The sequence below is a fragment of the Paramisgurnus dabryanus genome, chromosome 16 (genome assembly GCF_030506205.2).
Source record: "Paramisgurnus dabryanus chromosome 16, PD_genome_1.1, whole genome shotgun sequence".
NCBI lineage: Eukaryota > Metazoa > Chordata > Actinopteri > Cypriniformes > Cobitidae > Paramisgurnus > Paramisgurnus dabryanus.
The window spans coordinates 32548881-32566506 of NC_133352.1; the positions used below are offsets into that span (position 1 = coordinate 32548881).

Sequence of the window (17626 nt, forward strand, 5' to 3'; positions counted from 1 at the left end):
AAAAAGTCTGATTTTCATGATATGTCCCCTTTAAGAGCAGGTAAGAGCAATAGTTAACATGGATTTGAACTTACCAAATGTCATGATGAGCAACTTCCACATTATATAAATTATTATTATTATTTTTGTAAAGCTATACTATTGTGAAGATAATAAAAATAAAAAAACATTTTAAAGTTAGCACGCAAATGAACATATGACACATATAAACATCAAGAACTGTTTGGTTTGCACCTCTGTTTATTAAATTGAGGATGCCAAGACCTATGAACGGGTTGGCTTTGGACACAAACACATGCATTTGTTTATGCAGACCAATAAATTTGGCCCCCACATGGCATAGGAATGGCCTGCTGTTGCAGTATTCTGTCTCGAATGATATGATGAGTTTTGTTACTGTGCATTTCTATCCTTTGAATCAACTGAGATTAGTATTCGAAGTGGGGCAGACCTGTTCAGTAGAATTTCCAAATGAAAAATAAACACCAAATGACAATTACATAGCCTCCATGTTATATGGATGACCTTAAGTCCCTTTCACATGACTCACAGCTTCAACATTTTTGTTTGACTTCTGCATGGAAACCTTTGCAGATTTGTGTTATGAAAGTGATTAAATTAAAGCAAACTGAAGTGATAACGTTTCACTTAAAACAGAAAAAGTCATTTTGTATGACTTTGATTCATTGCAAAAACAAACTTGTAGTGCACGCGTTATCGAAACATTACCGTCTCTTGGTGTCAAGCAATCTTTCTTCCACTGCATAATGATACTTGATGCAAATTGTGGAGTATCATCAACCGTGCAATGAATGTTTGGTGGTAAATTGGGGTCAAAGTTGAAATTGTTTGATCTTGAATTGCTGAGTGCCGCAGTACAATGCTTGACCTGCGCACAGCGAGTTAACACATGCAGCGTAGCGCTTCGCTCCAAAGAGTTCAGGGTATTGAGAAATGTTGACATGAGTCATGTGAAAGGGCCTTAAATATTTTCAAAGGTTAAAGAGAACTTTTCAGGCCATTGTCATCAGGTTAATAAAGTAAAAACGTCCTCGAAATATTGTGAGAACACATTGATCATTTCCTTAATGTTTTTGAGTTCTGGTCTATATGCACCGTTTGATTCCCACTAGTTTTCATTTTACCTATCTTGTAAGGCTACACAAAAAGGAGGCAGGTACTACAAATAGCTGGTACACAGATACACCATTAGCTGGTGTAAATATTCAAATTGGTTTCACCCACCCTCCAATTCCAGCAGGCCTCAGTAGAGATAAAAAAAAACAAATATTCCGCTTGTACAGCATGTAAAACAAACAACCAAAACAACAAATCCCGAAAGGACCTTACAAGCGGTTTTGGGTAAGGGATGCTACATTAAATTGTTGTTGTTTATGGTTGTTTTTGTATCAAATATGGAGCGTCTTGAAAACTGTATGATGAATCGAAAAACAAACCCTTAACATAAAAAGGCAATCGTAACATTGAGGCAGTCAGTAAGAACCACTGTGCTAAATTACAATAGTGCTCCTTAATTATCACAAGCTTTAAAACAGACCCTTGGGAATACATTCTCTAAACGAAATTACGGCATTTCTCCACACATGGACAAACAAAACCACTAAACACACAAATAAAAATGATTGTCCATTTTCCATTTGGCGGTAAATAGTTCCAGAGCATCCAATAAAGGGCAAGATTCCGAAGAAGAACTCAAGACGGTTCCGAAGTGGAACAGAGAAAAGACGGAATGACGTTTGGCCATTCACTGTTTATTTTTGGTTCGCGACGTTCATTCTCAAACAGTGCTCTTCATTTGTTTTATCTGTTTGTTTGCACCCAGTGTTACGAGCCCTAAGCGCTCCGAGTGCCATTGCTGTCCGCTGGTAGTCCTTCATTATGGGATGGAAGTTGGGGGCAGGGTCCAGTTGCCCTACGGAAACCACCGGAATGGAGCTCCAGTTGGCAGCATGACCTTCTTGGAGAGACAGGAAGGACAGAGGAGGAGGAAAAGGAAACGAGAAAACAGCTTTAGTCATTGATTATTTGAGGAAAAACAACACAACATTGGAGTAGTAAGAAAATGACCCCATATATAAGAACATCACTAAAGCTTGAGATTGATGAATTGTCAATGCTAGTACATAAACTTGCTGACAAATGAACAAGATGCAGAACAGGTTGTTCTGTATGCGCAAGTTTTGAGAAAATATATGTTAACATTTAAAGTAGGTCTGCAACAAATAATCAATAAAAATCGACAGAGTTCTGAATTGGGCTACTTTTAAGCCGTTTTGGCAGGTTGATGCTTTTCCGTGGATAAGAGATGGAAGGATTTGGGCTGGGAATAGTATTCGAGATGTTTTTGGACTAATTTGGGCTGGTTTTGTTACACAGATCTGGCAACCTTGACAGGACAATAACAGAAACAAAAGCGCAAACGAACTCTGGTTAATAAAGGTTTATTTCGTCCTTTAATATAAGTGAGTTTGTATTTGTTTAATTGATGTATGGATTTTAGAAAAATAGTATTAAACCTCAAACTATGCATCTGTTTTCAAGTACGGGAAAAATCCAGGTCTTTATTACTGTAACAACGCATGTACATTAAAGTCTGAGTAATATTTTTGTTTTTATCTTATTAGCCGATTAATCGGAAAAAAGAATAATAATCGCCCAATTAATCGATTATGAAAATAATTGTTAGTTTCAGCCCCAATCCAAATAATTTGATTTAATGTCATTTTTGCATCCTGAACTGCAATTGATGCAACGGTGTGATGTTGTATAATTAATAATACAATAAATTAATAAAAAACAATTGCAAAAAACATGCAAAAGCAGCTAAACACCATCTCCGTCAAAAATGAGATGATGGTATAAACTGAAAGCTCTCGACACATATACGTTCTTCAAATACGTTTGCGTCAAATCAGCTAATCCCGCCCTCAGGACATTCAGAATAGCCCAGTCTCATGAAATTTCATTATATAGTCACGTACATTTTTTTATTATTTTTTGTGATACTATGACGAATATCCAAGTTTTTCGTGATGGTATAACGAATTCCTGTTTTCGTGTGATTATCACGGATTGATTACTCAACTGTTTTGTCCTATTTTTTTACCATTGCCATACGTTTTAGGGTTAGATTTACATAACGGCAGAACCCGCTTAATCTCCTTATCCGTTTCAATGTATATCTAAATATATATATCTCCCAAGGGTTTTCCCTCCTAGGACTTTTTTATTTCCCCGGCTAAAAAGTCAGGGTTTTTTCTCCTAGGGGGGGGTTTCAACCCGGGGAGGCAGCCTTCTTGGGCTTAACTTAGCACCCTCTCCTATATGTTACATTAGTAATACGCTCGCTTATAATGTTGATTCATAGCCGCAGCAAATTTACCTGCTTTGCTATCGTGTATTATGTTGTGCTATCTGTCAATTTTCTGTGCTTTTCTTTGCTTCTACTAATGTAAAGCTGCTTTGAAACAATTACTTATTGTGAAAAGCGCTATATAAATAAAATTGAATTGAATAAAATGACATCCCTACCCAAACCCAACTCTAACCCTAACGCCAGGCGACATATAAAAAAGAAATCAGAAAAATAGTATAAACCAATACTTAAAGTGACATTCTAATGCAAGCACCAAATCTAACCCTAAACCGAAGCAACAATGGTTTGAAAATAGGAAAAAGCAGTTGAGTAACCAATACGTGATAATCACACGAAAACAGGAATTCGTTATACGATCACGAAAAAACACAGAAATTCGTTTTTAGGCAGAATCCATAAAAAGTCTGATAAAAAAATGCTAATTCACAAGAAATCATGCCAGTCGCACTTAACAGGTTTTGCATCTGAGCTGAGCTTTAATAACAATTAATTCATAAAAAATAATAAATAAAAATATAATAATCGTTGATGCTGTTTATTTTGACATGCATAGGAACAGGATGCATGCACATCACCATGTTACATCCGGCTTTTTGCACACCTTTGGAAATTCTAACAAAAGCATTTAGGATTTTCTAGTTTTGTGCGATTTAGTTTTGTTTCGAACTAGGGATGCATAATCGAGATTAAACTATAGCAGAATAAAAGTATTTAAATATGTAGTAGTATATATAAATATGCACACATGCACATATTATTTAAGAAAATAAATATATTTATATATTAAGTATTTATATATAATATAAATTATACATAAATGTACAAATGTATATACACATGTAAACATTTCTTAAATATATACATGCATGTGTATGTAAATGCTATTATCTATACAAAGTTATTATACACAGTTCACACACACACACACACACACACACACACACACACACACACACACACATATATGATTTAAACAAAAACTTTTATTCTGCTATAAATTAATCGCGATTAATCGCTATGCATCCTTATTTCAAACCACTTGTTACAGATAACAGGACATTGAATCAATGTTTTGCTCTGACTACCCAAAACATTTATGTAAAAAAACACCCCTAGTTGATTCTTGGTGTGAGAATATGATGTATCAACTGCAATATTTTGAAATATCATTTTCCCCACTTGTAATGGAAATGAACGTTTCCAGATTGAGATCCAACACCAGTGCCTCTGATTAAAAGACCAACATTAAACTGGAATCTCTCTCTCTTTCTCCACATCTCTAGACCTTATTCGTTGCCATCTCTCTCTCCGCCACCTCTCCCACTGCAGAGCCAGAAATACTAAGTCCGTAAAGGGCTGTGATACCGCAGTGGTACACATGGCAGATTTTTTCCCAGCCTGCTTTGGGACTGGGTAGGGGGAGTCTGTGGCCGTGGGACTTTTGGAGATCGGAGACAACGGCAACATTTCCTGGGAAGACTTCCAGGCCTCATAACGAAAGAAGTGGGACTGAGGCAGAAAAGGGAGGGGTGCGTTCTGTTCGTCATGAGGTAACGTGCACAGGCATTGACTTCACCTTACGTGACCTAACCCTCTCTCTATTTCCCAAACACTCTCTCCCACTCTCATTACTCTCTGACAGGGCTTTGGCGTTTGTACACACACACACCCGGACCCCTTTCTCCCTCATCGACCCCTTAGACAAGCCAACACAGATGGGCTCCGGGCCCATCCACATGGCCAATCAGACAGACCACGAATGCATGGACAGACACACACACACATGCTTTTTTTTCCTTTTTCTGATACACACACACGAACACTCACAAGAATCATTTTGGAGGTTATTTTTTAACCCTTCATCCTCACTTCTATCTCTCTACTATACACAAAAATTACAACAAGCAGTACACAAACTTGGTTGCTTGTGCATAAATTTAATCTCTTTAGTTAAATTATGAGTTATAGTTATGTTTGCTTTGAAGTGTCCTATTCAAGTCTATTTAAGTCTAGTCATTTGTTAGTATGCTTCAATCCGTCTTTGGCTCTCACACATACACAGACACTGATACACATGTTCCTAAAATACTTTGACCGTCTGGCTGCGAGTCTGAGATTCCGCTACAGGATGAAGGGGGCGGGGCCTGACAGGCACTGTTCAAAGCCACGCCCACACCCGCAGCTATCAGGGACTTTCCGAGATAATGACCACCACACAGATGTCTTGTGACTGTGGAGTACATTATAACAAATCTTGTCCAAAATGTACCGATTTACACGAAGCACGCACCTAAACTGATTCGAAACATGAAAGTCGCTAGATACTGTATGAGACGACATTTGGCCATCCAAAACACACACACGCTTATGCATCAAAAGTCAATATACCCTCAACACCACTGCCTATGACCTATCAATAAAGGCTCTTTATACTCCATATGTCCTCCATGCCTGATTCAACTAGACAAGGCGTACTGTCAATAAAGCCCACAACACACACACAAAAAATCGTCTGGACTTCATCCAGACCCTGCCCAGTGCATTTGCACAAACACACAAAATTACAAATAAATTAATAAGAAAGTTTGCTATGCAATGTATTGATCCGTTAACTATCAAAAAAAAAATTGATAAACAAAGAGCCAAGAATTAAAACATGAAGCAGATTTAATTGTAAATAAAAGCTTCTTTGTTAATGTACTTTAAGTTTTTCTTTCATTAAACTTATATTAAGAACATCAATAGAAGAATAAGAAGCAAATGTTATAATTTATTAATTTAAATGAATCAAATATTGAATCTGCTGGCACTTGATAGTAGGCTAATAAAGAACAAGTAAGATTTTTTAAGGCCTTTTGCGAATTGTGGTAGGCCTATTTCATTTCCAAAGCCTATTTGTTGTTTTGTATGAAAAATTAGGGCTGCCTAATGATTAGTCACGACTATTCGTTTGCAGAATAAAAGTTTTTGTTTACATAATTATTATACACAGTACATCAACAAATATTGTGTGTACATTAACACATGTATGTATAATTTTAAGGAAATATATATATTGATATAATAAATATTTATATATGATATAAATTATATGTAAATATACAAATGTTTGTATACATGCAAATATTTTTTAAATATTTACATGCATGTGTGTGCATATATATATATATATATATTATACACATTTAATATGTAAACAAAAACTTTTATTCTGCTAAGCGATTAGTCGCGACTAATCGTTAGACAGCTCTATGAAAAATGTCAATATGCAATGAATAAAAAACAACACATTTTTATTTTTACTTATAAGGGCTTTAGCATGTTACTTTAAACTAGTTTTTGCCAACGGTCCGAGAAAAATTATAAATTTTCAAACATTTGGAGTTCTTTGCCTCCAGTACTTTGCTTTGTATTTTGCTCCATTTCTTTGTTATTACTTCAACGATTATGTACGATTTTGTCAGTAGGCTTCAGTATATTGCTGTCGATGAACAGCGCCCTCGCAGCGCTAGGTACCGCAAGAGGACAGATTTCGAATTGTTCTCGGTACACTGATGTCATAAGTTGATCAGTCTGCGCATCGCTGCATGAAGTCAAACGCAGCCACTGTTTTTAATAACTTGATTCTGATTAGCCAGTGCGACATGCACACACCATGCAATCAACAAGCTTGTTTTCCTGTCAGTCTTGCAGCTTGCGTTAGCTTTAAAGATGCAAAAAGTTTGACTAATACAGCAATATAATTATATTTAATAACTTTTTAACATGTCCACTGGAAATCTCCTGGTTGTCCCGATGGCCAGTAAATGCCTGCACACACATAGTGGTGTACGCACATAAGAATTAATTCAAAAACACATTTAAATATATAAAAATCTAAACACAAATTCATGAACACACTCTTTCTGACAGGGTATCAAAAAGAAACCTTCTGGGGTAAGAAACATACAAGTATGCACATGCAGATGCTTGGCAATTGCATTGCAAGCGTGTGGTCTCATTGTACATGCTAAACACGCATTCTTGCATTACAGAGGCCGCAACAACCCTCTGTACTTAAGAGGGCAATGAAGTTTCCATTAAATGTACAATGTGCCATTAAACTAGATGTGATATTTTTCAGGCAGTTAGCTAAAACATGTCGAAAGTCTAACTTAAAGCCAAAATTCTCAAACCGTGGTTCTATCATGACAGACTGCTTTGTCGTCCTGTGAAAAAATGTGAAATAAAATACTAAACGATTTCTTCAATTTTGTAAAAGTGTGAATCACGGTTTTATGCAAGACGTTGACTGTTAAAAACAGTTCGCTGTAACGCCCCTCGCAGCAATGCTAAGAATGCGGCGTGCATTCGTGTCACGTTATAAACGACACTCAGGCATTTCAAAACGTGACAAAGTGTGAAATCAAGCTTGCTGAGGAAAAAGCATTTTACATATCTGCATGTAGTTTATTTGCGCCCTTGGACTTCGCAGATAAATATACACGCACTAAACCTCTCTAAGCTCCAGCACACAGCAACACCTCCATGACTGCCTCCAACCGCTCGCTGCAGAATGTCTGATCAGATACGGGCTGGTCAGTATTCAAAACATAGACACGTACAGTCTATAATGATTTGTGTTTGACTCTTCCGGCGGACACACACATGCAGTCAGGGCTCCCTGGAGGATGAGACCGTCAGGGGTTCTGGGATATACGGACACCTGGCACTCCAGATGACAGGCGCAAAGGCCAGATGGACATCACAGGGCAGCCGCTCGCACAGGGTTCACATGCATGCGTTTAAACGTGCATGAAAACAAACTCATTCATATAAACACACTGAAACGGCTTTACTCTGACAAAAAAAAAAACAATAAAGAGGTCCCACGTGTGCATTTACAAATTAAGGTTATTACCTGTCCCAATGTGCACGTCTTGCATTGTTTCCTAATCAGACGTAACATGATGCATGACAAATGGCCAAAAAATGGTCCCAAGTTGACACTGGGGCAGTACCATTTGATTACGTCTTAATATGTACCATTTAGGTACAGATATGTATAATATTATGCATGCACGCTCTCGTAACAGTTTGTACCTAATATGTATAACTTTAGGTGCAAACATGTACTTTTTGGAAATTTGGGTACCCCAAGTGACAGCTAGGGAACATTTTATGACACAGCCATTTTGAATGTAGTTAAAGCTCCAATTTAGAATATTTTAGTTAAAAATAACAAATATGAAGTAGGGTGTGCAGGGCAAAAACTAACGCAGGGTTAGTTGTAACACGGACTGTTTACATTGTTGCACAGGGTTGAGCGTTTTGGTTTTCCGGTATTTTTTTCACGCTGCCAAAAGACGATTATTGTAAATGTATAATGTTTTTCCAGAGAGTTATTGATGAACGAGTGTTTTGGTGGCATGCAAGCAAATTTTTTTTTATCATATGTTTTTTTCGGTTACTAAGTTGGGTGTGTAAGATACCAAATCCAATGCTATGTCATATTAATCAGTGTCTTGTTGACTAATACATAGCATTGTTTTGAAATATGTCTGCAGCTCTTAGCAACTTTTTTGGTAGGTTTGAAAATATTTTTACCCAGTGGGGTTAATTGTAACGCTGTGTTACAACTAACCCCTCAGCACTTACTATATGAAAACCGCTAACGTTAGCTTAATTCTTGCCGTTGTTTTAAATAGGCTACACACGAATGATTGCTGGCTGCCAACAAAATAAATGTGCCTGTCTTATCAAAAATCATGTGTCAAATTTATTTTTGTTTATATCTTTAATATTAATTGAATAAGGTCACGTCAAAGATTGAAATCATAATGAAATGAATGGCTAAAATCAGACTTTGATGCTCATTATCTCAGAATTTGATTTTGAAACTGTAGTACGGTTTTTACAGACTGCGTCACATATATAAAAAAATTGTCACAATAGTGCTACTATTATACACAGATACATAAACAATATCCACTTCAAGTATACAGACAAAATAGTATTGAAAAATTTGCCTTCAAACTTAATTTTTAGCAAGTGTTACAACTAACCCCCTGCCTGTTACAATGAACCCCACCTATGGGGTAAGTTGTAACGTTTGCACTTCTGTCACGTTTGGTGTAATTGTCCAAGAATGGGAAGTACTAGAAACAAACTTCAAATGTTCGTTTGTAGCAGAGATGTGTGTGTTGCTTGTGTAAAAATATAATGAATCAAATTCAAATATATTTTGAATGATTGAGCCAAAACCAAAAAGAATTAGGTTGTGCCCCGCTCTCCCCTATTGGGCAGGTAACAAAAACGTTCTCTTTACCTTACCGCAATTTAAAATGGTACGCTTATAATCACAATTATTAAGTTGAGGTGTCATGTTGTTTTGTTTTCGACAAACAAAAATAATACCTAAAGTAACCTGCAATTTTATGTTTCAAACGGAGATGACGATAGAAAGGCAAAAGTTACGGATTGCAGATTTGATGTTTAATACACAGCATGTAGATTTTGTAGCAGTACGTTTTTTTGTTGTTGATGCAATTTATTACGGTAGTTTATTTTACCATGCTATTTATACTATTCCTGTAATAAACTATATAGTTTGTGAATTTTCTGTGTTTATTGAATACACAGGTGACCTTTGACATTTACATTGAGATTTACATTTAGTCATTTAGCAGACATTTTATCTACAGCAACTTACAACAGTGAAAAAAACAATAAAGCAATTTATCTTAGGGAGGCAATAAAAATCAGAAGAGCTTTAAAAAGTAACAAATTTACAATATTTAGAGAAAATTTTTGGGTATGACTTGACCATGAACCTCTTAATGGATTCTACCAACAAAACATTATTTCTTAATGGCTCGAGGTCAGGACTAAGCTGATTTTAAACGAAAGTATTTGACGAATGTATAATACGCACCGAGAGCATTCGGTCAATATCATTATGACATTTTTTGACTGATGTGGTTTTTGCATTTGAGATCCTAAATTGCAAGTAATATTCAGTTCATATTCATAGTTTCTAATTAATTGTATAAGAAAATAATTTTTTACACAAAATAAAAATGACACAAAATGGAAATAAAATAACCCATTCCAATGTACCATGGGAGGGACACTACATTATTTGACAGAAAACTTCATCAGATACAACAACTCAAAAACAAAATGCTAAACATGTCACATATTTTTGGAAAGCTGAAATTCTTCTGATTCGAATTATGTAAACCGTATTAAGATACAATCAACACAGAAGGTACAATTTGTGTCCTTTTTAGGCGTTTTTTTTTAGCCTTTTTCGGGAATGGTAAGGGGTTAATGTTCGTGTTTAGCTCAGTGGTATTGTGTTAGCAGCAGAAAAAGTCATGGGTTCGAACCCAAAAATATCAAAGGTATTATGGCAAAACACCCAAAATAATAAGGTTGTGCGCAATCCTATTTCAAATAATTGTGGAATGATGGCTACAATTTCAGTTACTATTGTTTCAGTTTAGTAGGCAGCATAAGTTCAATGTAAAAAATACTTTGCTGCCTTAAAATTTTTTGTTGAATCAACTCGGATTTACAAGTCCTTTTAACTTACTATTATTTATCTTGACTAGAGATGAGTTGTTATAACTACAGGTGAGTTGTTATAACTTATAAATTTAAGTTGACTTTTCTCAACTACATTTTATAAGTTGTGACAACTAATTTCTGTTGACATGACTTATAAATCTGAATTGATTTAACAAAAAGTTTTAAGGCAGCACATTTTTTTTACAGTGTTAGTATTCTGTAACCACTCCCTTGTTATGCTGTGAAGCCCCACCCATAGTGAAATATGGGTCCAAAATCCAGAACATTTACTTGATGCATAAATCTTGTCACAGTGTGCCTGGTTGGGGCACAGTATTAGTTAAACATTTGATATTCATTGCATTCATCCAGCTTGAGTAAATGTGTTACTGACACTTCTCATCATCTAATCATTAGATGATTAAAGCATCTAACAGAGGGCAGTGAAGGGAAACATTACCTGAAGAACATCGACTAAAACAAACGACTAAAAAAATCAACCCAGCATTTTTGTCAAATCAACATATATTTTATGTTAGTTTACCTTAAAAAAAATTAACAATTTCAACTTGATTTTATAAGTAATGTCAACTTATCACATGCCAAAACTTAAAAAAATAGGTTAAATTGACTTGCAAACCAAGTTGCTGCATTTTTTTACAGTGCACTTTCCCTGTAATCAACTAGACCTTATCTTCTCATGACACCACTGTCACAAACCCTAACTAGCTTACATCAACTCACAACTTATTTTCCCAAAACTGAACTGAGCTGAAAACAATGCAGAAACATTTCAAGTTACATTGTCTTAAAGATGGGTAGCACAAAAATATTTTTTTAATAATTGTGGGATAAAAGCTACCGTTTTATTTACTATTGTTAAAGATTGATAAAAGAAAAATATGGTGTACGTAGAATTATATTTAGTTTGCCAATTTGTCGGGATGAGTAATGTTGATATACACACACACTTTTGAAACAAAAATTGAACACATTTTTGTAGATTGTTTGTAAAACCTTTTATATAAATTGTAAGTCTGAATGAAGAGTTGGCACTGAATTATGTTTTATTTTTTTAAAGGTGTAGTTCGCCCGAAAATGATGTTCTGTATAAAAAATCTGTATATTTTTTTGTTCTGCTGAACACAAAAATATTTTAAGAAATGTTTGTAACCGAACAGTTTTGGAGCACCATTGACTTCCATAGTATTTTTCATTCTACTATGGAAGTCAGTGGTGCTCCTGCTTACTGTTTAATGAAAATTTTCCTTTGTGTTCAGCAGAACAAATAAATATTTATAGGTACTTGAGGATGTTTAAATGATGACAGATTTGACATTTTTGGGGGCAAACAAACCCTTCAAAGATAGAAGGCACAGGAAACAGACAGGAAATGACATTAGTGCACCAAAAATCAATGCATCCCAGGTTTTGTTTGGTTTGGTGATAAGCTCACGTGTTGTGATGGATTGAGCTGGGTGCTCATACTAGTGACTCAGGGTTTGAATCTGGCTCATGTTCAGCTATAATTTTTGTGAATTTACTGCACATCATCTTACCTCCAGCCCACCAGAAGGTTTCTTTTTGAGCTCTTCACACTTGCGGAACTTGCAGATCTGATGGCCGGTTTTCCGGTTGCGGCAACTGCTGCACTGTTCGCAGTTAATCCTGCGTCTGCAGGGCTGACACAGGCCACATCGCTTTCGTTTCTTCTTTCCGTTGGCGCCGATGGCCGACGAAATCTCGCTCTGCGTTTGTTGGTGTTCCGTCGCCCCCGTCGCGTGGGAAAGCGCTCCGTCTGCGAGAAACACGCCCGCCGGCGTCATGATAAAAAGCCCCGGGTGATACGGAAAGCTGCTGCCCAATCCACCGTTGCCAAGCAATGGGAAGTCCATCACGCTGGCCAGCGAATCAGAGGCAGAGACCGTCTCCATGTCCCCTCCTACATTTACATTTGACGCATCGCTGACAGGAAGAAGCATGCCCGCCCGCCGCAGGAGCTCAGCGGCCTGGGCGAGATGAAGGCCGCTTGGAGAGTCCAGAAGACCGGACACTAGAGCACTACGGTCCACTTTGGCGTACCCTACCTGTGCTCTGTGCTGGCCACTCGTGGGGTGTGTTTTCACACCCGTCGCCACCATAGAGCTCTGGGCGAGTCTGTTAGCGTTTGCGACGGCAGCGGCAGAGCAGGTCGCAATGTACTGTGAGAGAGCCCGCGAGCGTTTCAGACTCTTGCTGAGCGGAGCACTGATGATGCCGCTTCGGTTTCTTCGCTCGACCACAGGAGACGGCTCTTCATCCCCACAGCAGCTGTCCTGCGCCTCATCATCCTCAATAGCTCGACTTCCCTCCATGGACCCTCCGCTGGCAGACATGGGCCACAGCGTGAGGGGGAGGGAGATGACGAAGGTGTGGATGAACAGGAGATAGAATTGCAGTGCTGCCAAGACGAGACTGACGCATGCACAGCTGGAGAATGAGCCCGCTGGAGCTGCAGTCCACACTATTCCTGCATCAGGAACATCTCACAGATCCGTTTGCTGCAATGGTCTGAGAATCCAAAAGATAGAGGAAAGAGATAGAAAGATATCTCGCACAGAAAGGTGGTGAAAGTCAGAAAGGAAAGGGAAAAATAAAGCAAGATGGGTTTGATTAGATTCATGATTCATCCGGTGAGGCCGAACGTTTTATAAGTGTGTCACCCAGACCTGGAGAGCGCTGGAGAAACGCGTCACGTCTGTCTCACCTCGTAGCTTTCTAACCCTGTCAGGCGCAAAATAAATTAGCATCACGCTGCAGTGGCAAAGCATCGCACAGTGTCCCTAACTGCCTAAAACTGTTTATAACCAAACTAATGCTTTGAAAATAATGGTGCGTGTAGCCCGTGTGGCTGTGCTGATGCGAGAGTTCACAGTGACAGATAATCTGCTGCTCACGGTGGCCTCATTTGACCCATCGTGATGTCTCAGAAAACATTATCTGTATTAGATATCTGCTTTAATGACAATAATGCCTTGCTCCATGTTCTCGCACAGAACCGAAATGGTTATAAATGACTCAGAAGGTTAAAGAAAAGATTTTGTTTAGACATCCAACTGGACGTTTGAGTCAGTTAAATTGTTTTATTTCATAACCTTTACGTGCCAAAACCTGTTCCCGTGACAGCAATTGCTTTTTAGTGAGGAACCTCTATCAGGGTCCACGGGCGGTCTGTTCTATCACGAAGCCGCGTCGTGAGCTCAGGCGCAAAGCTCCTGGGGTGAGCCGAGAGTGAAATCAGGATGTCAAGGTGCGAACTCAGTCGTACGTGTGCATGCACGCACACACAGACGTCATGCACTTTACATTTCAATTAGGTGCAAATCCTTAGTACTGCATGCTATCAGTAATAATTAAAAAAAGAGAAGGAAAATAACTTTCAGGAGTGAATTTTTCAAATCTGTTAATGAAAACATACATATTGTTTATGTGAAAATCTTAATAATTGGGGAGTTTAATGTTGGCCTTATTCTAATTCCTCTAACTTTATTGATATGAGCTAATGTATTTAGGTTAACTGACTCATAAACGTGTTACATACATATTTAATAAAGATTTTTTAAGGTTACTTGACTAATATGTTTTTACAGTGTGGTCTGTCTGTTATCTAAAGACAAGATATACATATTATAGCAAGAGGCATAATTATGGTACAAACTTATTGGAGACAGGTAGCTTTCATATGCATGACAAAAACTGTCTCAATCCAGTAAATGATTGACCTGACTTGCAGATAAATAACTTCCTAGCAACAGTTTGAACGCCTGTGTAGATCATAATTCTGAATTGCCTCGTGTCCAATGCGCCAGGCGCCAGTTAAACATAAATGAGACTCAATGCGTTGGAAATTGCTGTGTCCGGTATTGCGGCGAGCCAGAGGGACAATAGCGCGCCGTAGCCCACAGAGCTCTGGACATCACCAGGGAACAATAGCCAAACGTGCACAAACAGCCCAACTCTACCCAAACGAGATGAGCTGCTTATCAAGAGCTACGTGTCAGCTCGTTTCAGTCAAACAATCGCGTCAATTAGACCCATTCATCTCTTCCTCTCATCAACCACAGACCTGGATTAAATCCATATATATATGCTACCCTTTAAAACGATTCAAAGATTTAAAAAACAAATATGCACCGCGCGCAAAAAGTTTCCATGCAACTCGATTGATTAATAATCAAATGAATATATAATGCGCATGCATGCTTAAGCGTCTCCACGAGTAATCCTGAAACGATTCAAATATTCCCACGCTGTGTATCCCACAGCGGCATGCTGACGATCGATAAAAACATAAAATGCCATAATAGTATGTTTACATTGACAACGCTACAGCCAAACAACTGACGGCGGGCAGAAACAAATACGCGTAAATGCGTAAACTATTCAGTGCGCCCATTTGGTTACCCGTGCCAAAGTTGCATCGATGCATCTAATGCATGTCCGACTACGGGCAAAATGTCAAGCAGATCTAATGCCGATCATTTGACAGTAAAACAGAAAGCCTTTTGTCTGATCTCGACCGAGGTGTCTATGGTGACAACACTCGGTATGCGCCAACACGTCGCGATGGTTAAATTAACGGACATTCCCTTGTTATTTCAGTGCCAACTTATTCGTCTTGCGTGAATGTCATTGTAACTTTGAGCAGCCCTGTAAGAAGTCGTAAGATTGCCCTCACTAACATATTAGCAAATTGCATATGTGCAAACACAGGCTGCTTTTCATTTCCACCTACCGACCGACGCGCTGGCGAGCCGAGGGGCGCGTTTACGCCTGTCCGAGCGGTCCGGCGCTCTCACGCTCTGCGCAGATTTATATAAAAATAAAAGAGCTAGAAGAGACAGTGATCACAAATATAAAGACAAGCTTACCTGAACAGAATTATACTCGCTGTTTTCCTTCAACAAACACCGGCAGATACGGGCAGAACGCACTTTGTCCGAAAGCGAGCGCGTGGGCTCCTCCAACCTCTCGCGTCTCTCTATCCCACCTCCACATCCTCGCTCCCGGAGACGAACATGCAAACACATTTCATAGATTTTTGGAGCTTCACACAAAAACCGAAGTGGACTTTCCGTGGCGGAAAAAATAAATAAACCTAAGTGGTTAAAGAGGGGCGCATGAATGGGAGAGGATGTAATAGGTGCTCTCTTCCCCTCTCTCTCTCTCTCTCTCTCTCTGTGCATATGAGAATGGAATAATGAATGAAGTATAGTTTTGAGAGCACTTCTTATGGAGAGGGCTGGAGTCTCAGCCCATTGTTGACTCTGATGTTAATGGCTGAGCTCGTATTTTTTTTCTCCGAGCGCATGATTGATTTGTATAAGCGAACTTTTGCACATTCATGTTTTCTTGGAAACCCGATGCTGATTGATTATTTTAATATGCAAAGTAAACATTTATGTATGGGAAATAGTATAAGCCAAAATATTATGCAAAAATGCAAAATATTAAAATAACGATTTTTTTGAGTAGCCATAACTACATATTTGATTTAAGTTAAATAAATGTCGTATAAAACAATAAAGTTTTATTGATCAAGTTTGCCCCATAATGCATTACGCGTTTACGTCATTTGGTAACGTGTGAATATTTAATTGTGAAAAGGTAAATACCCAAAGAGAATTACACAACAATCAAATAATAACATGATTAGGCAATTAAATATTATTTAAATATTTAATTAATTATTATAAACCATAATTGTTTATTTTATTAAGTAATCAGGCATATTTTCATTTAAAAATATTCTAGTATATTTACTTGCATTAATGCATTTTTAATTGTTATTCCAACAGTTTCTCTACGTCATTAAAATAGACGATGACGCAATTATTCTGTCCAAAAGTAAAAGTGAATGGGGCTTTACCATAATTCTCCGTGCTTAGTGCATTACAGTCACAGAATAACATTTTTTTTTGTACGCGTATCCATTTGTCCGTAAGTCCGGTCGCTCGTGGACGCTCCTCCTCGTCGCCTCGCGAGTCCACTCCACCTCTTGCGAGCGTCCTGCGCGTTTGGCAGTCGGCCAGCTGAAGTGTGGGGAAGTGACACCGCCAGGGCGGCAGAAATTTTCCTCCGTTTCGGGCTCCTTCCCAATCGCAGACGGGTGCTCGTGCATTGGCTGGAAAGTGGAGCAGCTCGTCAGGGACAATCAATGCGGATCGATCAGTGCGGCGCTGCTGGCTGCGGCTGTTACAGTCCTACACTATTACATTAACGGGAAAGTTTAGACACACAAAATAACAAACTCTATTTTAGTCCTTTATGACTGAATGTTCTCTTACGAAACACAACTCTGTGATAGTAGCCTACATGTTCATAAGATACTCAAAAGAATAATGGTATTACTATCATGGAAGTGTCTGAAAACAAAGCACTGGACTTCCTTAAAACTGCCATGATTGGGTAAAATGATCAAACCCAACACTTTACAGCGTTTTTTTAATATCAGTAAATGCATTAGCTAACATGAACTACCAATAAGCAATATAGCATCATTTATTAATCTTTGTTAAAGCCAATACAGTTTTTTATGTTAGTTTATTGCACATAAACTAATGTTAAGTTACATTTTAAGTTATGATGCTAAAATTAAAGGTGTCATAGAATGTAAAACTGTATTTACGTAGACATAGA

At 38.0% G+C, this 17626-nt stretch overlaps 1 protein-coding gene across 2 annotated transcripts; it reads right to left on the minus strand.

Annotated features, from left to right (window-relative positions):
- Window positions 1–208: 208 nt before the first annotated feature.
- Window positions 209–16180, minus strand: cxxc5b (CXXC finger protein 5b). Of its 2 annotated transcripts, none has more exons than XM_065275252.2 (3): window positions 15859–16180; window positions 12508–13498; window positions 209–1978 (listed from the first exon to the last, which is right to left on the minus strand). In XM_065275252.2, exons 2-3 carry the CDS (start codon window positions 13321–13323, stop codon window positions 1934–1936), a joined length of 861 nt encoding a protein of 286 aa, XP_065131324.1. In that variant the 5' UTR covers window positions 13324–13498; window positions 15859–16180; the 3' UTR covers window positions 209–1933. The 2 variants fall into 2 exon arrangements, with proteins under 2 accessions (XP_065131324.1, XP_065131325.1); XM_065275253.2 differs by having other exon boundaries at window positions 209–1975; window positions 15859–16179.
- Window positions 16181–17626: the final 1446 nt, after the last annotated feature.

Excerpts from the sequence above, each read along its gene's own strand:
- cxxc5b (XM_065275252.2), bottom strand. The coding sequence starts at position 13,323 with ATGTCTGCCAGCGGAGGGTCCATGGAGGGAAGTCGAGCTATTGAGGAT. Across the intron at positions 1,979-12,507 it reads AACCTTCTGGTGGGCTGGAG|AAGGTCATGCTGCCAACTGG; the intron begins GTAAGATGATGT and ends TGTCTCTCCAAG.